The sequence below is a fragment of the Saccostrea cucullata genome, unplaced genomic scaffold (genome assembly GCF_032062105.1).
Source record: "Saccostrea cucullata isolate Sc308-1 unplaced genomic scaffold, CSIRO_AGI_Scuc_v1 ctg5509, whole genome shotgun sequence".
Classification (NCBI taxonomy): Eukaryota; Metazoa; Mollusca; class Bivalvia; order Ostreida; family Ostreidae; genus Saccostrea; species Saccostrea cuccullata.
The window spans coordinates 3,445-26,392 of NW_026928730.1; the positions used below are offsets into that span (position 1 = coordinate 3,445).

The window sequence follows — 22,948 nt, forward strand, 5'->3', positions numbered from 1 at the left end:
ATAAGCCGGGTTCAGTTTAATTTTTATTTTTTATAGAAACTTGTTTCAGGATACATTCTCATGAAAAATACCTTCACAAAAAGATAAAATCTTATAACTAAAATGTATAGGCAGAAATCTAGCATCTAAATAAAAAAAAAAATAAATACATGCAGTTAATATTTTTAGAGCAACTGTAGTTAATAAAACTTTGATAAACCTTATACCCCTTATAAATGCTATTTACTTCAACCAGTATTTTTGGAAATGTTTAAGGGTACGGAGGTAAATGATTTCTAATTTCTTACATAGATAGGAGACATTCATCGAAGCAAGAATAAACATAAACGTATCAGGTATTGTTAAATTAAATGACACCTCGTTATATCGTACCCCCCTTTCCACTTTTTGTGACAGATATCGGGTTGTGTTCTGCATTTTATTACAAGGAGTTAAATTTACTTTATAACCGGTAAGACACAAATTATACGTTAACATGATAAGGTGTAATATTGCGATGGCACCCCTTTCATTGGTGAATGTGCAATTATGGAAGGTGTTGGTAAAAATTTCAAAACTCCAAAGTAGTAATTTTAAGCAAGATTTTACATAAAAACTGTAAAATCTAATTATATTCTGTTTCATAGCATTACTATAATTAATATAAGGAAACTAAAGTAAACAAATTCTAGAATTCTACTTATTTATTGTTTAAGATTAAACTTCTTAAACATTTTAATCAGGTAGAGTATATGAATCCACATGTTTCTAAGATACGAAGTGTGTTCAATCATAAGTAAACATAAATACTGGAAATTTAATGAATTATGACACTAATTCTGAACACACAGGATTTGAGGGAACTTCATTTTGTAAAAAAAAAAAAAGTATATGCACCCTGAGCTACTTATCGCTTTTTCGTATTTTAATATTACGTTTCAAGGAAAACTTTAGAATTAAAACCCCACCAATTTTATCCTTCATTTACCTTCTTTTTGACTATAGACTGTATAATTCTGTAATGAAAAATAAAATATATCAGTTTGTTCTTCGAAAGGTAACAAAATGTTAAATCTTCATAACAGCATAAAACAAAGGTAAAAATGCATGTTGTGTTAAAAACTTCAAATCCATTTTAATGAATGAAACATATGGAGATAACGAACAGTATTACAGATCAAAAGTCCATAAAACAATACAAAATAGGAGCAGAGCAAACAAGGACCTCCAAAACATCAGAGATGGGATCAGGTGCCATGGAGGAGTGAGCATCCTCTGCCGACCGGTCACACCCGCCGTGTGCTCCTTGTCATGATCGGGAAATAACGGAAAAATCCGTCGTCAGTTCAGTATATGAAAAAATGAACCAATTTGATTTTCTTGATTTTATGGTTATTTAATCGTGCAGTTTTTTTATTCCAAATATTATAGAACATCGAGAGATACCATTAACCTGCACCTCCAACTGGACCCAGTATGACAAGAATTGCTACCGACTGTACACGTCGGTAAAAGATTGGATTGACGCCTATAGGTATTGTCAACTCGAAGATAGTATTTTGGTGGACATTGCCTCTGAGAGTGAACAAAATTTCTTGCAAGGTGAAGTTTACAATTTATTCTTAAAGAAGGGATTTGGATTTTTGTACAAAACCAAACAAAGATTCAAAATGTTAAAAATTTCAATTTTAAATAAACATTTTCTACGATGAAGGTAATTTGAAAAAAACATGTAAATTACTACGTTTCTTTAAAATAAAATGATGATGATGATTTCATTAAATAAAATATTTTCGTAGGGTCAAACTTTGGTTAATTGAGAAAAAAAAATTGGTTTGTGATTTTGTGATTTGTTTTGAATATGAAATTCTTTACTTTTTATTGAGGATATTAATTCATGGTCTCGTAACACATGTTAACAAATTAAATCAAACCCCATGAAAAATCAGTTATTTCTTGAAAAATCAGTTATTTCTTGGTATATCTAAAACTTATTAATGAATAGAATTATTACGTTATAATAAAGTTCAACATCTTTTTACATATGCATGTGTATATTTTCAGATTTCGTCAATGGAACGGATGTTTGGATAGGTGCCTCTGATATCTTCATAAATGGCCAGTGGTTGTGGTATGGCAGTCACCAATCCTGGAATTACACTAACTGGAATACTAGTAAGGCTAGGGATATAAAATGTTGTATTAGTTTTCACCAATTTTGATTACTTTCAACTGAAGATGCGCGAGCTTCAGTTATCCGTGAATATCGCAGATATTACTTGCACACGTATAAACGGTTTTAACGTATTTTGTACATGAATACAGCTGCCACACAGCAGTCTGATTGAGCAACTCGGATTGGTTACTCCTTATTCCAATGTGTTGTCAGGGATCCGTATTTTGTGTTGTTTATGATCGTTGTACGTTAACTTGATCGTAGTTTTGTAGTCTGAGAAATTGATGATACTTTGTTGGCGGCTGAGGTCGAGTGATCTTTCCTATGTGATATTTTTTACAGAAGAACCAGATAACCAGGGCAATGTTGAACACTGTATTATCATAAACAATCAAGGAAAATGGAGTGACCGTGACTGTAGCCAAGAGAGAGCATTTGTCTGTAAAAAGAGAAGTACGTTAGTAACAATTCAGCAGAAATTCTAAGTCAAGTGATTTTTTTCAAAACAATTAGCATTCAAACAAAGTAATGATCACACATCTATAATTTTAGCCCAAGTATTAATAAAGATAGATACATTTCTTTAATTATGTGTCTTATTGAAAGCTTTCCTGTCCTTCTGTGACTCTTCCTGGGCCGTGAAAGACGGACATTGTTACAAACACTTCACATCTCAACTGACATGGAACAACGCCATGAAAGATTGTCAGGCCAACACAGCCGTTCTCGTTAGCATAAAAAACTCTGCTGAACACTCTTTCGTAAACGGTAAATATAGTTTAAATGTTTTGTACGTAGTGTCTGACGGGTTAAGGAACAGTGATGGGTTTTTATATTGAAATTAAATTGTATTAATGAAGAATTAAGAATTTAAGGATTAACAAATCGACTAAAAAAATTTGCAGGACTGTACAATAGGGCTGACTTTTGGATCGGAGGATTTGATAGACACAGAGAAGGCACGTGGGCTTGGTCTGGAACAACAATGTTGTGGAGTTCCACCTTCTGGTTGAGATGTAAGTGAATTTGGTAGATTTAGAAAGGTTGTCTGAAATAGCTTATGCTGTTAAAACGCTTTTAACTGGTTTTATAAACACATATACCCCTGATATCTGGTAATAAGGAACGGATCCTTGAAAATCTACAAATAGTAGAGATGGGGAGCTATCAATTGATATTTTTTCTATTTTTATTTTTTGATTGTTAGTTTAACAATTCTGTTCACAGATCAGCCTAACAATTCCAAAAACCAAGACTGTCTAACAGCTTACATAGGATCTGGTCTGTGGAATGATCTCGGATGTAACGAAAAAAGAACGTATATGTGTCAAAGAAATAGTAAGTTTATTCATGTACCAAAATTAATAATGAAAATGAAAAGAAGTACGTTTTTGTGTTTATAAGATAGCATTGTATAGTCTTTGTTTAATAAATATATAATAAATAAAATTTTAAATGGAAAATTTGTGTTTTACATCTGTGTGTTTCTTCATCGAAAGAATATTTTGCGATACATTTTATGATTTCTTGGATTTATAGAAACAACCTCAGTTGGTTTTTAAATACTTGACCAAACACACGACAAAATCCCCGCAACAAGATTTTTATTGGTTTCCTATAACAAGCACAAAACAAATCACAATGTTCAAATATAACACAAACAAAAAAACTCATGTATGGACTATGGATTGATATATTTTTATTGACTTAGAAATGGCGTAAAAAATATCGATCTACAAATGATAAAGCTTTCGGTGCTTTAATATATAATATTATGCTATTTTATATGAATATTTTTTTTATTTTTCAACACTTACTATGGAAAACATTATTTAAGTTATTTATATAAATAGGAATCTATGAAATATATTGGTTATTTCGAAGAAATGTTGTTCATTTTGCTAATCCTTAATTAATTTATTTTTTCGCAAATAACATGAGTGAAATAATAAACTTCCAATACTGATCTGATGAAATAACAATCACTGTAAAGAAGGAAACATGAATACTTAATGTTTGAAGGCTATTGGAAGATTGATTGATTGTATGTTGTTTTAAATCCCCTTAACAGAATTTTTCATTATACATATATATATTATATATATATATATATATATATATATATATATATATATATATATATATATATATATATATATATATAATCGTTAACTTCCGTCTGTACGTACTCCGTCCGTCCGTCTGTTACGCTTTGGGGTAACCATCACTGCAACTCCTCTCATACCACTGAATGAAATTTGATGCAACTTTTACAGAATCTTTATTTTTTTTTATACATATTGAAGGCATTGTGCACCTCCTATTTTACTTTTTGATCCGACACATATTTGGGTTTCCCGGCCACAGGAAAACATGGACTTTTTCACCAGTTATAACCATATGGGAGGCGGGGGGTATCCTTCAAGCACATCGCTCACAGTACCTCTCATTTATATAGAGACGTCACCATTTAATCTAAAATTTAGACCTTTACTCGGCACTCAGGCCATTGAGCAGTGAGGGTTCATCGTACCAAGCCTACCGTGGCACGGGCCCTCGGTTTTTTAGGTATCATCAACCCAACTTTCACTTCAGGTGCACGAAGGAACACATTGCATCCAATTTTTAATCGACGAAGGTCAGTCGCGGTCCTTGTTCGAACTCACGACCTCCGATCACAGGTCATTGCAAACCTCTCAGACATGGATTTTTTTTTAATGAAATATATTAGGCTACTGATGAATGTTGATACTGAAGGAACACATTGCATTCTGAATTTAAATAAACTCCTATTTTCTGTACCGTATATTTTTTATATAAAGCACTGATGCATACTGTTCTTGATCAAAGTTGACACGAGTGACGACCTTATCCTAAACTAAAAGTGTTTTGCTTCATTCGAAGACGAAAATAATATTTTAATCATGAGGCATAGTTTACGAAAGTGAAGACTTTACCCTAAAAGTGTGTCATTTGAAGATTATAATACACTGTAATTTTAATTAAAATTAACATGCATTTTTTTTTACCTTCTAGCTTTTCACTTAGACAAGGATCCGGTTTTAACCTTCGAAGTCAATGAAACTACTCAAGAAACAAGCCTCCTCTGTGACTTTGATACCAATTTCACTGATATTGAATTCCTCGTAAATTGGTACTATAATTCTGACATGATAAAAGAGGAAAAAGTGACGATAAGCAAAACAGAGAGCTTGTTGGAAGAAACGCACATTCCTCTTCTTCTCTTTAGAGACCAGGTAATAACTGAAAGATTGAAAATTCAACTGTACGTTTTTGCCGCTTGAAAAGCGGGAGGGTATATAGTAATCGTTAATTCCGTCCGTCCGTCTGTTACGCTTTGGGGTACCCATCTCTTATCCGCAACTCCTCTCATACCACTGAATGAAATTTGATGAAACTTTCACAGATTATATATTGCCATTGTGACCTCCTATTTTACTTTTTAATAATTAACACATGTTTTTTTTCCCTAGCTTTTCACAGGAAAACATGGACTTTTTAACCCAGTTATAACCATATGGGAGGCAAGCCTATCTGTGACTTTGATAGCAATTTCACTGATATTGAATTCCTAGTTTTATTTATAAAATCGTAAAATGGTCTTTCCTGAATATAAAAGAGGAAATTTAAACAAAACAGAGAGCTTGTTGGAAGAAACACAGATTCCTCCTCTTCTCTTTGGAGACCAGGTAATGACAGAAAAATTGAAAATTCAATTGTGTTTTTTTTATTTATGTAATTAAAATGGTCTTTCATGCAATTTTTATGCATGTTTCTCCTTTAAAAGAGGTTTTTGTTGCTTGCATTGGACGTTAAACAATTTATTAAGAGTTATGGATACATTTTTATATCAATGATAAATTCAACTATTTGTTGTTCTAGTCATGATATTCAATCTTCAACCATTTGTAGATTAAATGTACCGTCACTCCCTGTATGCCTGGAAACTGCTCTGGCTTCAGAGGTTCGCTGAGAAACAGTAATATTATCATTGCAAAAGTACAGGTAAAACAAATATTTAATATCAAACAAGTATTTAATATCAAACCATGTTTTTCTTTTTTATTTATTTTTGTTTTCATTCAATTTTTTTTTAATCAACTAACTTTGTTTTTATGATTGAGGAGTGATTAATCAATCCAAATTTTCTATGCTAATTCCATCAACAATAAGTAAAAGACATGGTTTGCATGTGTTCAGAATTACAGCAATATCTTTGTGATTCTTATATCAACAGCTTATAAACAGTTGGTAAAAATATCAAAGGGTTTATATTTTAAAATGTACATCAAATTCAAGGATATTGTTCTTTTATTATAGGTGGAAAGTGGCACTCAAATAACTGTCCATGAAAGGTCAGGGCTTGCCCTCATAAATGTCACTAGCACAATCCCTCCTAGATTGTTTTGTTATAAAGAACTGAGGGCAAATACATGCAAAGTGGAAATAGTTTCTGAGCTCGTCAAGGGTAAACCTTCAAGCATAATGTATTTTAATGTCTAAAGGCATCAAGGTGATTCGTATGATTTAAGCTGTTTAATCCCCCCGCTTGAAAAGTGGGAGGGTATATAGTTATCGGGATATCCGTCTGTCCGTCTGTTACGCATTATCGCTTATTTATCGCAACTCCTCTTATACTACTGAGTTAAATTAAATGAAACTTTCAAAAATCTTTATTACATACTGCCATTGTGCACCACCTATTTTACTTTTTTATTCGACACGTATTTTAGGTTTCCTATAGCAAAACATGGACATTGCTATTTTATATTTAACTATGGCGTTCACATATAGAAGCTTCTGGATAACATTTTATAGGACAAGTTATTCCTCTTTATACATTACCGTAAAACAATATATTACAACACATATATAGCAACACATGGACATTATGGTGTTATATAGGCTTGGACCATAACGAGGTATGCAAAGAGGAGAAATTTAACGCTTTTGAGAAGAATTTCTCCACTTTCAAGCATTGCTCAATCAATTACCTTAGTTTCCCCAATTATAGACACATTCTGTAGCCAATATATATATTTAATACACCTCCCAAAACTTTATACGCGTCTCTACAAGGTATAAACTCGCTTGATTAAAATTATTTGTTAGATTGCTGAAAATTACTTCTAGCGACTTAATTTCAAATGGTTGAAAGTTTGATAAAATATATACATGTATATATATATATATATATATTGGCTTCAAAATGTTAAAAATTTTTAGCGCTCAAAAAATATTGCGCTGTAAATTGCACCTTTTTTCTCTCTCTCTCTCTCTCTCTCTCTCTCTCTCTCTCTCTCTCTCTCTCTCTCTCTCTCTCTCTCTCTCTCTCAATCGTACAATCAAATATGCACATTAAGATTATGGGGAAGAGAGAGAGAGAAAGAAATATTCATCAAAATCTCCTTTCAATTGTCAGGACGTGAATTAAAATGTAGGGGTTTTCCTGTAAGCCAAGCTGTGTTTGGTATGGACAATCTACACACAAAACCATGCTCTCATTTGATCAACATGGACAACTGGCAATCTGGAGTTTTAATATCCGTCAAAGCTTCCATAGACGGCTTGAGGGACAGGGACCAAAGGCGAAATATTCGTCTATCTCTCAAAACTCCCAATGAAACCAAGGAAATCTCCACTGTACAGGTATACCGGGAAAATAGTCCTGAGATCTGATATGTATTGCACATAAAAAAAATTCTTAAATATGAGAATGCTTTTCAATTTACATATGTTTTAGGTGACAGTAGTTGATGGAGATAAGGTAGCAGTATGTTCTTCAATAAACGACCCCCATATGACAACATTTGATAAAAAGTGAGAAAATACGAAAAAAAAACATTTTTTTTTACTATTCGGATGGTAATATTTGTTTATTAGGTAAAATTTTAACATTAACAAATGATAATCATATTTATTTTCCTCTTCCTATAGTAATCAAATCATATACTGGAAATATAAACGAATCTCGAGAGAGTAAAAAATTAAAAGTGTGATTTTTTTAAATTGAACTTGATAGCATTGTTTGGATTGTACTATTAAAAATTAATTGAAAGGTATATTTTCCTTATATTTTTAGATATTACGACGTCTACCTTGAGGGAGAATTCATTCTGTACAGACACAGAACCTTGCCTTATGAGGTACGACAGGTGTCTAATAATGACACAAATATATTTATTTTCAGTTTTCAAACAATGAAAAATATGGAGATAACAAACAGTATTCAAGATCAAATTTTCATAAAACCATACAAAACAGGAGAAGACCAAACACGGACCTCCGAAACATCAGAGGTGGGATCAGGTGCCACAGGAGGAGTGAGCATCCCCCTGCCGACCTGTCACACCCGCATTGTGCTCCTTGTCGGAGAATAACGGAAAATCCGTCATCAATTCAGTGTATAAATAATGGACTAACAATTAGTATGAAAACAGTCAGCATTTGACTCGATAATAAATTGCAATTACTGACAAGGTCATTGTATCGACCATAGACCTAAGAAATGGTGACTTTGAACGAGACTGCTGATATTCTTTTTTTGTCCACTTGTTTGTCAATAAATACACGTGTGGCTCTTCTCCACGATATTATATAAATTGTTTATTAATGGTAGATATATTTATTTGTTCTTAAATACCATTTTTATTTCACACGTTGAAGACAATTTTTTTTAATCTTAGGAAAATAATGGGCATAATATTTAACTTTTCTTTTGAGTAACTCAGGTGACCTATTGCTATGAAAAAGTTTTTTTCAGGTCGTCGTTCGTTGTCAACATTTGAACATTTTAGCTTCTTCTCTAAAACCAAAATTAACCAATTTCAACCAAATTTGGTAGAGCATTTATGGGTGAAGGGAAACAAAAATTGTGAATTTTATGGTTCCCGCCCCCTGGGGCCTGAGGGGTGAGGCCAAACCACTAAAATTATTGCAATCTTTAAAAATCTTCTTCTCTACTCCTGGACATCAAGCAGGCAAACTGTTGGCATGAATGTAAAAGCATTGAGTCCTCTACCAAAATTGGGAAATTCATGGTCCCGGGGTCAGGGGCTCTAGTGCTAGGGCGGGGCTATATAGATTATATAGTGAAAATGCACTATTTCTTTGAAATATCTTCTTCTACTTGGTATTAAATAAGCTAACTAAGAACATAGTAATGATGAGCAAGAGTGCCTCTGCCAGAAAATTTTATGGCCTTAGGGTCAGGGATTCTGGTGTTAGGGTGGGGCCATAGATTATATTTACATTTAATCTTTGAAAATCTTCTTCTTAGCTTCTGAGTATTAAATACACTAACTCAAAGCACACAGTTATGACAAGCAAGAGTGTCTTTTCCAAAATTATGAATTCTATGGCCCCAGGGTCAAGGGTTCTGGTGTTAGGGCGGGGCTCTATTGATTATTTAATGAAAATGCATTTATTTTTTGAAAATCTCTCTCTCTCTCTTCTGGGTAATAAATAAACTAAGTAGATAGTAATGATGACAAGAGTACCTCTTTCAGATTTGTGAATTTTATGGCCCCAGGGTCAAAAACAATTGTTTGTTTATGGGTTTTAATGAATGTCAATGATCCTAGTATCTATAATTATGATGAAGAAAGGTGCATCTAGCAAAGAGGTTTTTTATGCCCCCTGATTCAGAGGGGGGTGGATGGTTACAAGTCTGAAAATGAAATAATGCTTTGAAATCTGCTCTTTGGTATTAATCAACCATTTCATGATAAAATTTGCAAAATTTTAATATGTGGCCAATCGGTCAGTGGTTCCTTTGGGGCGATTTGCAAAATTGATTATAAAGTGGAAGTGCATTTTCTCTTTGTTACTCTGATCTACCTCTGTATATGAAGTAAATAGAGTAAGCATGCTAAGTTAATGAATATGATAAGCAATTTCAAAATTGTGAATTGTGAATTTCATGGCCTTTGGTTTAAAACACGAACCAAATTTAATTGTTTGAAAGTTGTTGCACAATACTCAAGTGACCTATAAGGCCCGTGGGCCTCTTGTTTTTTTTATGTGATAGATCCATTTCATATGAAAAAGTTTTTTCAGGTACGAACGTTTTATCGCCGTTGTAATAGGGTTGCAGCCTGCAATTGTGCTGTGGCGATTCGGTCTGGAGATGACGTCATTTTATTTGACGTTTGTGGTCCTTCAATGGGAAAGTCTTCCAGACGTACACGATACACCATGAAGATGTATCTGAATGGAGATTTGACCCCAGGGACTGATGTCATTCGGAAGGGAGGAGGAAAAACATATGAGGTCCCAAATATTAAATTTTAACATCAACAACACTGTGTTTGTTTGGTTTAGGTTCAAAGTAATACCGGTATACGCTATAACGTGCACCATTTTAAAATCAGCTGGAAATTTATATATTTTGTTTACCAATAAAAGTTAAGAAAATGCTGTTAATTACACCATTTAAATAAAATTCGTTATAAAGTTCTCAAATTATAATTATTTATTATCCTGCAAGGAGAATAATGTCTATTTTTAAGTAAATCCACCACGTGACGCCGTCGCTACTTTTAGATTCATAAACAAACACGGCGTCAAGAAAACGAGGTAAGCCCTTTGAGATACAACTCACTTTTGACATGGATGGCGTGTTACTTTTAATATACCTTATCTTTAAATGTAATCAGTATCAACCATCTATACTCTGTTATACGCATATTAACCTTTTAGTAATAACCGTTGTCAAAATGCAACGTGCCTCGTTGTCTATAATTTCCCGTGGACATACGTGTTTATATTTAGACCCACTGTTTACGCACTTCCTTTATCATATATTCATGAAAAGAGTGAATTCTTGATTGCAGATATTGCTTTATTGTTCTGTTAATACAACGAGTTTTATAGTTAAATTTTGTGGAAATATTTTTTTTCATTACACTTTATGTGTTTCAAATCATTTTGTTTCACATACAAATCGGCATCCATACGGCGTATATTACTTTAAAGGGGGAAAATGAACATTATGTAAGTTTAAAAAATCATTAATTCATAAAATTGTTTGTGTGTATGACACATTAAACCAACTGATTAATCATTATTTAGTAGATTATATTTTTATATTCGCTATGCTATACAGTTATGAACACAGTCTTAATTATGAGTATTTTACCCTATCTTTGGACTTTCAGTAGGCGTGACTTTCTCGGCGCTACCTAATGGAGAATACTAGTAGATTCTTATTGGTTATGAAATTAATAACATAGGAACTTAAAATTGTTTTTTGATAACAATCAGACGACTTATGCCCAACCTCTGTGCCGTGAGAGAACTTTTAATTGGGTATTTACTATACCCGTTGACATTTGGCTGCATTTCTATCATATGTATATTTCAACAGTGAAGGGAAGTTGTGTAAATTTCAGAAGCTAATTAGGTAACGTCGAGAATGCCACGCCTTACTGAAAGTCCACACTAAGCGTGTAATTCTTCTAATGTACAGGTAATTCTGCCAACTGGAGCGGTGGTCTACGTGATGACTGGGAATGGGTTTTTCAACGTTAAAATGTTAGCATCGGCTCTTGATTATAAAAACACTGAAGGTAAATTGCATTTCAAGCATATGTGGGATGTTATCATTTGGCATATGGTACTTTCAGAGAAAAATCTATATCATTTTTCCAAAAAAAGCTGATACAAAACTGAGCATATAAAAAGACATTGATAATATACACTCAAAACATTTCACTTACTAACGTTTCGGTGGGACACTTTTTTCTCTTTCTGTACTCAAGACATATTAAAAGAATGATACTGGTGGGTGTTTTTTCTTCTCATTAGTTTAAATTAAAAAGATAATATATGGATGAATAATTAAAAGAAAAGTATAAACAAAGCTTAAAATAATATGCATTTTTTTTAAAGATTGTTTACTTCTCTCCATTTATTTCATTATTAATGATTAGTGCCTTTCTACTTGTAGGGTTGTGTGGTAACTTTGATGGTGACCGAAACAACGACTTTAGGAAAAGAGACGGGGAACTGTATACAAGGGGAGGAAAACAACCAAATGAATTCTCTCTGTCATGGAGGTTATAAGTCTTTTATATGATCAAGTCCTTATTTGAGACATGATCTGAAAAGTATACTTTTGAAATCAATCAAAGTCCAGCTATATAGCATCTTCGCTATAGCCAAAGGGTTTCTGATACACTATTCTTGGAATCTCCTCATCAGCGGGAATATGACAAGAGTAGCGTATCAGAATCCCTTGGCTAGCGAAGATGCTAGTGCATGACTAAAACATTATTTTCTTTACAGAAGAGGTCAAACAATGACTAAAACATTAATGTTTTACATCTTTTCAGGGTACCAAAAACAATGACTAAAACCTTAATGTTTTACATCTTTTCAGGGTACCACAAACAATAACTAAAACCTTAATGTTTGACATCTTTCAGGGTACCAAAAACAATAATTAAAACCTTAATGTTTTACATCTTTTCAGGGTACCATAAACAGTGATTAAAACCTTAATGTTTTACACCTTTTCAGGGTAATTTCTAAAACCTCAATGTTTTACATCTTTTAAGGGTACCACAAACAATAATTAAAACCTTAATGTTTTACACCTTTTCAGGGTACCAAAAACAATAATTAAAACCTTAATGTTTAACAACCAAAAACATTATTAAAACCTTAATGTTTGACATCTTTTCAGGGTACCACAAACAATAATTAAAACCTTAATGTTTTACATCTTTTCAGGGTAACAAAAACAATGACTAAAACCTTAATGTTTTACATCTTTTCAGGGTACCAAAAGCAATAATTAAAACCTTAATGTTTGACATCTTTTCAGGGTACCACAAACAATAATTAAAACCTTAATGTTTGACATATCAGGGTACCACAAACATTTCTAAAACCTTAATGATATATCTTTTCAGGGTACCAAAAACAATAATTAAAACCTTAATGTTTTACATCTTTTCAGGGTACATAAACAGTGATTAAAACTTAATGTTTTACAAGGGTACCACAAACAATTTTAAAACCTCTTAATGTTAATTAAAACCTTAATGTTTTACATCTATTTCAGGGTACCAAAAACAATAATTAAAACCTTAATGTTTAAAAGCAAAAAATTAATTAAAACCTTAATGTTTGACATCTTTTCAGGGTACCACAAACAATAATTAAAACCTTAATGTTTTACATATATTCAGGGTACCACAAACAATAATTAAAACCTTAATGTTTGACCTTAATGTTTGACATCTTTTCAGGGTACCACAAACAATAATTAAAACCTTAATGTTTGACATCTTTTCAGGGTACCACAAACAATTTCTAAAACCTTAATGATATACATCTTTTCAGGGTACCAAAAACAATAATTAAAACCTTAATGTTTTACATCTTTTCAGGGTACCATAAACAGTGATTAAAACCTTAATGTTTTACACCTTTTCAGGGTACCACAAACAATTTCTAAAACCTCAATGTTTTACATCTTTTAAGGGTACCACAAACAATAATTAAAACCTTAATGTTTTACATCTTTTCAGGGTACCAAAAACAATAATTAAAACCTTAATGTTTAACATCTTTTCAGGGTACCAAAAGCAATAATTAAAACCTTAATGTTTGACATCTTTTCAGGGTACCACAAACAGTTATTAAAACCTTAATGTTTGACATCTTTTCAGGGTACCAAAAACAATAATTAAAACCTTAATGTTTTACATCTTTTCATGGTACAAAAAACAATAATTAAAACCTTAATGTTTTACATCTGTTCAGGGTACCAGAAGAGGATTCCTTATACCGGGGATATTGTGTGTCTTCTGCCGACACGAGTCCTAAAGTGGAGAAGTACTGTGACTGTTTGGGAGGAAAGACTGCCGCGTGTCAGGAGGGAATGGACAAAATGACATGTGTAGAAATTCAGAAGAGGAAAGGACTGCTTAGCAACAGAAGTCAGGAAATATTTACAAAGAAATTATTTTTTTCTCAAAATCTTATTAAATTTTAAATTGAATATCTCGAATTTATTAGAAGAATGGGACATCCTTTTATATACATTACACCTTAAAATGTTATTAAAATAACTTTCTTAAACTGTCTTTTTTCATTTTTATTTACCGAGTATTTGATTTTTGCATTATCGCAGGAACCAAACTGGTCACTCCTAATCTGATAAAAGATGCTGAGTCACCTCCTGCTCGGTGCCAGTCTTTACGACCCCCAGAACCGTTTGGTTACGTGCCAAACTATACCCAACCTGTATGTACTTTTGAATTGTTGCATGTTTAAAAAATATTTTTATGGAATACAATAGTAGCCAAACACATTAAACATACATCGAACTGGTACTTTATAACATATATTATAATAGTATTTCATTGTCTGTTTGTAAACTTGTCACATGTTCAACTTCTTCTCAAGATACACTAGGTCAATTTTAAGTAAACTTGGTACAAGGCATCCTTGAGTAAAGGGAATTCGAATTGTTAAAATGTAGGGCCAAGTCCCCTTACAAGGAAAGATAATCAAGAAAAGATAAAAATAATAGGGTGGGGTCGGGAAAAAATCTTCTTCCAAAGAACCACAGGGCCAGAAAAGCTTAAATTTACATAGAAGCATTGTTGGGTAGTTTAGACTCAAAATTGTTAAAAACACGAGCCCCGAGGAGTAGTGCGGGACCCAATAGGGAATCCAAGTGTTTCATTAAAACATATATAAGAAAAATTAAAAAATCCTCTCAGGAATCCGACCAGAAAAGCTGAATCTTATGTTGAAGCATCCTGGGTAAGTGAAGATTCTATATTGTAAAAATTTTTACCCCCAGGGTTAGGGCGGGGCCACAATAGGGAACCCAGGCTTTATATTGAAATATATGGTCCAGAACCACTGGACCAGAAAAGCTGAAACTTTGTAGAAAGATCATGGAGTAGTGTACATTTTAAATTATTTCAATTATTGCCACAGGGTAGTGTTGTGCCACAATAAGGAAACGAAACGATAAATAGAAATATGTAGGGAAAAATCTTCTGAAGAATCCCTGGTCAAGAAAAGCTAAAACTTATGTTGAAGCAGTCTGATATAATGTAGGTTTTTAATTATTTAAATCATGAGCCACTGGCGTAGGGCGGGGCGACAATAGGAAATCCAAGTTATACATTGAAATATGTAGGAAAAAACTTTCAAAAATCTTTATCAAGAGCCAAGAAACCAAGATTTAAGAAATCTTAAACTTATTTGGAAGCATCCTGGGGTAAAATATAACCTGAATTGCCTAAATCATGACCTCTTGTGGGGGGGGGGGGTAGGTGTAGGGCACAATCGGTATTACAAGGGGGTTCTGGTAAATAACAGCATGGCCAAACTAACTAAGGTGAGCTATGTTGCCCCATGGGCCTCTAATAGGATAATTATAAATACAATAATGGTGTATTACCACAACAGGACCCTGTTTGGCCAACACCTGGTAATATCACTGAAGACGAGGCGAGGAAGTTTTGTCAAGGCTTTATTGAAGCCAAGGAATCCGGAAAGAAATGTGCATCTCTACCTGGGCTGGATCTGACTCCTATTGTACAAGGCTGCGTAACTGATTTACAGGCAATCTAATTAATACTTCTATATGTAAATTTGTTCCTTGTCTATGTTTTTGTGATAAAATTCAAAAGTGTTCCTATGAATATTTGATACAGCTAACTGATGATAAATCCTGGGCGAGCGAGAGTTTTGACAATTTACAACAAGAATGTACGACCATTGTGGAGGGGGACCCGGATCAATGGACTGTAAACAATGAAACCGGGGATGCCATACCGCCTCCAGGAATCGTTGGTGTCATCTGTCCCAACAGCTGCATGGAAAACGGAAATTGCACAGATGGTTAGTTCAAGAGTTTTAATTTTTATTTTGCTACTTTTTTCAAGTCTTTTATGATATACATGTATGAGTAAAAAGGTTTTGCAGAAAATATTATTTTAACTTTGAGAAAGTTGCTTATTTCGCTGAAACGTTACAACTACTTTCTAGAGACAGTAAAGAGTACAGGTTTTGCATTTAACATTTCATTTTTTTTTGTGAATCCTATTATTTAATTGTAAGTCAGCATCAAATCATCATAAGAACGCAAATAAATGGTGATATCAGTATTGGTTGTCTACATTGTAGGACTCTGTCAGTGTTTTCATCCGTGGATTGGTGACGACTGTTCGATTAACTCTACTGCTCCGCCTGATCTCTTTGAAATAGGAAATGGAGAACCATGTGACTCGATATGTACCAACTGCACCACGGTCTATCTTTATGGAGAAAATTTTGCTGATGTTGAGAATCTTACGTGTCATTACAGATCTCTTGATGTAAAAAGATCACCTTTTACTTTTAATCATTCTTTTTTTTCATAAAATTATGATGGGACCTTTTGTATTATTGGTCATCAATTGTATGCAGGAATACATTCTTTTATTTATCATTTATTACATTCAATCGTTAATCACTTGAACAATATAGCGTTTTTTTAGAGTAAATTTCTTTTCTAAGGAATTTAGAATTTTAGATAGTAACCCTATAGCTCTTGATGAAGAGATTCTTTAATGCTATTTTGTAGATAAACATGCAAGCTGTATCGGATTCGACCAGTAAGGCTGAATATTTGAATTCCCAGACTGTCAAGTGTGCGTTTCCTAATGATGGATTGTACGAAGTAGCGGTCAGTAATGATGGTCAGACCATCAGTTTATACAAAATCTACATCATCTTCAATAGTCATTGTCATCAGTGCACAAGCAGTGGGTGTACAGTCAGGGTAAGGATACGTGTCAATCTGAGAATTCGTAAAATGTCATAAAGATCGTGAGGCTACAATAATGCCAAGCATTATCAGATAAAATGCTCAACCATGTTCTTGTTGAAAAAATCTATCGTAATTTTTATAAAGTACATTTTCTTTCAGAATGATGTTTGCAGAATTGGCGGTGTTTGTTTTGTCCATGGTTTTGTTAATCCACAAAATGTCTTGGAGGTCTGTGATATCAGCATATCAAATAATCGCTGGTCTACATTGCAAGGTACATAAAATATCGGGCTTTTAATTCTGAAAACAAGAAAATGATCAAAAATTTCATGTTTTTCTAATGAAATAAGATAAAGACTACACCTTTACAACAAGGTACTTCTGTTCATCACATACTAAAACTTTAAACATATGACATAGTTATTTTGATGTGACAGATACATGAAAACTGAAACTGTGAAAAGTTAGTTCCTATGCCACAATACATAACAATTACGTGATTTCACCATTAAAGTGATTTTCCCCAAAAGTAAATAAAATACGCTATCAGTAAAAATATTTGTAATTTTCTTTTAGTTGAAAAAATCTCTACAAAGAGATACAATTTCCAAAACATTAATGGACAGTCTCTGGTAACATCGAGCGACAACGTCGTGATCGGGGGCACGGGTACTCCGACGCTTACAACTGGTGTGAGTGGGGGAACTGCTGTCATATTAGATGGACGTCAATATCTGGCTTTTGGGGACCTGACAAATGTCTGTTTTGGCGATATAGCAAAAATTTCTCTTGGTATCACTATAACGTTTAATGTTAGGCTGATGACAAATGCACATACCTGTTTCTTGTTAAGTAATGGGGGAGACGATGACCAGTACTATGGTTATGCTATCTGGTTTGGGAATAACAGACTATATGCTAGAGTCAGTAATAAATGGTCAGAATGGGTCACTTCTACATCCTCTGTCAAACTGGAGGAGTTTATGGCGGTGGAAATGTCCTGGAGCCTCCAGTTTGGTCTACAGCTGAGCGTTGATCAGGAGGTCAAAGCTTCCACAAAGAAATGCATTTCTCGTCTTGCGTCTAATTACACGGCCTTTAATAACTTCATTGTTGGTGGATCATCAAAGAAAGAACAAAACTGCCAAATGATGATAGAAACCATAACATTTGTGTGCGCAGGAAAGGATATTATAAATAGTACCGGATTGAAATTCAAAGGTAGATAATAAAAAATTAACAAGTCACCATATCACATTTCTTCCAAAATTTTTAATTTTGCTGGTAAATTTACAAAATTTGAGTTTAAACATGGTCAACAATTTTTTTCGTGAATTTACTCAATCAATTCTTCTCAAAACAGATAATTGTTCCTTCCTCAACCTATTCATTTACAGCTTATTTGCTTAAACTATATCAATTTTTACAGCATGTTGATGAATTAAATTATCTTTTCTAAAAGTAGAGTTTTGCCTACAAGATATTATTAAATGATGTGATTAAAATTATTTTTCACGGGTAAATTCAGATCCCGAAGTTCCAGGACAATGCGTTGTGTCATCAGGGCTGGAAGCCACTGCAGCCGTCATTTCGACATCAGTGATCGCTGGAACTTTGTTTTGTATAACCTGTATATTCTGTATACTTTGTGGGTGAGTTTGTGAATACTTTAAAGTAAAGGTGTTTAGTTTCGTTCTTTGATCTGCCCGTGGTATTTATTCATGTCCCATCATCGAAGATTCAGGACATATCGGTTATTTTGTCTGTTTGTCTGAAAAACTTTAACTTTGTTTTACATAAATTTAGTTGTAACTGTCGAGAAATAATCACACGTTGTAAAGAGATATAAGGAAACAGTTGGAAATATAGATAAATGTGGAATACTTCGCTACCTCAACAAAATATACATTTTAACAGATGCAGAAGACGAAAGAAAAAGAAAAAACTTGTTCGTCTAGTAAGTCAAGAATCAAGCACAGATTTTCAAGAAGAATCATCGAAGAAGACCAGATTTCCAGTATTCTGGAAACAATATGGAGGATCCACTCACACTTCTGCACCAAGATGGCATGCTTACTGGTATAACTGTTTTGCTTTATTCATCAGATCACATAAAGAGTTATACATCAATTTATTTACATTGCAATCTTGCTATATATTTCAAGAATATACTAAAACAAAACGAAATAAATGTGTTACAAATAATATAGCAAAAAGTGTCATTCTTTACATAGTTATCAAGCAGATGGACAGTCCCAAAAAGTCAAATCAAAAACAACAAAAGAGCAAACAACAAAAATGGAAAGATCTCAGAAAGAAAGAGGTTCAAATCCAGTTATAATCCAACCTGAACTTTTATTACATAAAACTTCGAGAGTACGACAAGACGATCAGGTCATCCATAGCACAAACCAAACTCAATCTCACGTAAAATCATCAGATAATGGGGTAATGGGAATAAAAGGCTATCATGAAACAAAAACTGAGTGCAAAACCCCGAACAGAAAATCTAATATGATAGTAGGTGAAAACGAACAATCTGTAGTTAGTAACTGGTTACAAACAAACACAAGTTGGACTTCGACCAGAGATTTTGAAAATGATGCTGCTGTTTATAGGAGCTCTGATGAGAACACTAAACCTTATAATCTCCGATTAATCACTAAACAGTCCTCTGAAAATGATGAAAAAATATCAAGACCAAGTGTGGATACTACCAAACTGATAGAAACTGGAAAATTCCATCAGAGCACATCTACTGCAAAAACCATTAATGAATCAATGATTGCCCATAGGTCAAAGGAAAATAGAAAAATATGCCCATACTGTACATGCTGTATGGGCCATACTAAAGTAGAACATAGCATGCTTAATTATATGTCGGAAAATATCAAAAAGGCAGTTGACAGCAGTTGTCAAACAGATTTTCTATCATCTGCATCAGCATTGCAAGGTAATGCGATATACAGCAAAGATGATGGGATAAACAAACAATCAATGAACCAAGGAGGATACGAAAACATTGAGAGCCACCATCACTACACAAGAAGTGCATATCCTTCTGTTGCAAGTTTTCAATCATCCAGAAGAGAACAATACGTTACTAACATCAATCAAGCTGGAAACAAACGAAACAGTTCTGATGTTAATCTTCATAGAGAGACCAAAGAAAATGATACCATATATAGTCTTAGCGTTGATGGTGCAGGGCAAAAGATAGAAGGAAAGCACACTGGAATGGAATATTTGGCACAAGAAAATATCACGGCAACCATTGAAAAAGGCGAGGAAGTACAAGAAAAGTCTGTCTTGATTCAGTTCGACAGTGATGATGAAGGAAGCATGTCGTCAGGACTTCCAGAGCAGACATTGCACGAAATGGAGAAAGTAATGATCAAGACTGAAGTAAAACCAAGGAGGAAAGAAAAAGAATTTTATGAAATAAGAACAGAATGGGTCCCCTTTGAAAAGAATCAGAAGGAAGCAATCTTGACCAAAGAAGAAATTTCAACTGGAAGAGAAGGAAGATGGGGATATTTTTATGATGGTGAAGTCGGGCGAGTACTGATGAACCACATGCCATCAGAATCGGAAGTAGTCTTGCCTGGACCAAGACCAAATATGGAACGTTACGTAACAAACGACGAAGCATATACATGTACTAGTAATGAAAAGTGGAAGGGTGACGTAAAATCAAATAACAAAGAAATTGAGACATACAAAACAAGAAAAGTATGGATCCCGAAAGAAAACAAGCAGGAGAGAACCACTGTGACCAAAGAAGAAATTACAAGCGGAATAGGGCATGGGTCTTGGTATATTTATGGGGATGAAATGAAAAAAGAACCCATAAAAAGTCAGATATCACATTCGTCTATTGTCCCACAAAGGACAAATACAAGGGTTGAAAGTTACATTGAAATGAATAAGAAAGGGTCTCTTAAAAGCAATAGCGCTGAAGAATCCAAAATAAAACCAGAATTGCTACAAGATGGGAGATATCATGAAAGAAAAAATCTTATTGAACAGCAGACTTCAGAGAGAACACATCATCGCATCCATAAAGAAAGAGGATTAAGTCCAACCCTCAATGATTCTCAGTTAGCAGAGGAAGTAATTGAAGGTTCTATTGACCTGAAAGATGGAGGCTTAAAATCACACGAGGATGGTTATCAGAGATCAGTTCGCACACAAGAAATTCTTACTTACCACAGTGCAAGTGAACCCAAAACAGTTGTAAAAAGTCAATTTCACAGAAATTGGTAGAAAAAGAAAAAGGTTTTACTTACATTGGGCAAGTAGAATCGGGTCATTTACACATGGATTCTACAAAGAAAGAAAATTCAGTCTTTGTTTCAGTAGGTGGTAATGAAATGGAAAACTCCTTTGACGTAGAGGGCACAACCTTTTACAAACCTGGAGGCAATGTATATAGGTATTTGGATTTATTACATGTATTTGATGTTAGTATATGCAGCATAATTGATTCAAAATATAAGAAAGCAGTACCTCTGTAGTTTATCAAAATAAATATTCAGTAAAAATAAGTATATAATGGTATTCAATCCAATCCTAGATACAAAGAGGATGGGACGAAAGAGTATCTGACAAAGCAAGAATCAACAATACCTTTCACATTCTCCCCAAAGACAGTTGATAAAAATAGTCGGCAATCCGAAGTAGGAGAAAAAAAGTTAGTTCATCTCAGACAGAATGGATCAGAGATTTTGGAAGTCCCCCATGGAAATGATGGAGATTTGGGCTTTAATCCTGAAAATGGCAATAAGATTGAGGGCACGACATTTTACAAATCCACTGGCACGGCATACAGGTAATACTAACTAAAATATTCGTATTCATATTTTATTGAGTATCCTGCAATTCAAAACCTTATTAATAAGTAGTTTAATATATGCAGTTTACTTAGTAATACTTACTTTTCGTCCAGAGTTAATTATTTTTTGTAACTAGATACAAAGAAGATGGAAGGAAAGAATATGTAACAATGCCAGATTCAGCATTTCCAGTTACTTATCACCAAAAGACCGAAATATTAGAATCGGATCAGAATAAAGAGAAAGTACCTTTCTACCATGATCGGCCCCCTGAAGATTTAACGTCTGGTCGCATTTACAGGTATTTTTGGCTAGGCCTAAAGCCTGATTTTTTTTATTCGACTGCAAAGCATTCGATTATTCTATTCATTTGTATCTGCAAAGACAGAAGAGATACATGGTCGTGAAATTGTACAGGTTCCCTTAAAAAAAACTTCGTATGAAACAACATAAGTATTTAAAAAAAACACATCCCATAAAGAATATTCAGATGTGTCCAAGATCTTATTTTTACATTTCAAAATAAAAGTACATAGCAATTGCAGTGCATTTAAAGTATTTGTAAAGGACCTTTTTAACATATTGGAGTTGAGGTTTTTTTCCATCAGAGATGGAATAAAACTACTGGTATAACCATGGCAATTTTTTATTTTTTTTTTTTACAGAAAACAAGCCGAGTGGAGGACAGAAAGAACTTTTCAAGACGACGCACAGCCTCGGGTGTATAAAAAATGGAAAGTGATTGAGAAGACTGAAGCATAATCCCCAGTCCTGTGACAATAACATAATAACAAATAATTACATTACTTCGCCCCTGCAACAGGGGAAATGGAAATCGTGTGAAATATGATACAAAATGGTAAAGTTCAAATGGAATTAAAATTGTAAATTTTAACAAATCTAAATTGTAATTTGCTCCAATATTTCATAATCTATCTCTCAGTTAATATACGCATCAATTCGTCTGTTTCAAATACAATGTACTAGTTTATCCAGTATTGTTATAAGACTGTGAACTATTTGGATTAATAACAATATATTTTAAATTTACACACTCGCGTTTTTTTTAAATTCAGAAAGTAGAAATAGACAGTTCTTTTTTATATAATTACGTTTTTGAAGGGGGCTGGCAGATTCCATTATACACATCAATAA

The 22,948-nt window shown here is 33.5% G+C and overlaps 1 protein-coding gene across 1 annotated transcript; it reads left to right on the forward strand.

Annotated features, from left to right (window-relative positions):
- Window positions 1–1,410: 1,410 nt before the first annotated feature.
- On the forward strand, window positions 1,411–22,094 carry LOC134278578 (uncharacterized; the record flags this gene model as incomplete). The annotated part of the gene is made up of 28 exons (XM_062760886.1): window positions 1,411–1,581; window positions 2,044–2,154; window positions 2,498–2,608; window positions 2,762–2,923; window positions 3,061–3,171; window positions 3,383–3,493; window positions 5,192–5,412; window positions 6,089–6,181; window positions 6,497–6,644; window positions 7,599–7,825; window positions 7,920–7,996; window positions 8,259–8,322; window positions 10,235–10,447; window positions 11,646–11,745; window positions 12,126–12,234; window positions 13,949–14,124; window positions 14,319–14,431; window positions 15,614–15,769; window positions 15,862–16,048; window positions 16,334–16,524; window positions 16,773–16,970; window positions 17,118–17,232; window positions 17,535–18,179; window positions 18,487–18,610; window positions 18,876–19,037; window positions 19,193–21,393; window positions 21,535–21,789; window positions 21,930–22,094. Coding segments are annotated over 26 exons (6,128 nt in total), but the record flags the coding sequence as incomplete, so codon positions are not given.
- Window positions 22,095–22,948: the final 854 nt, after the last annotated feature.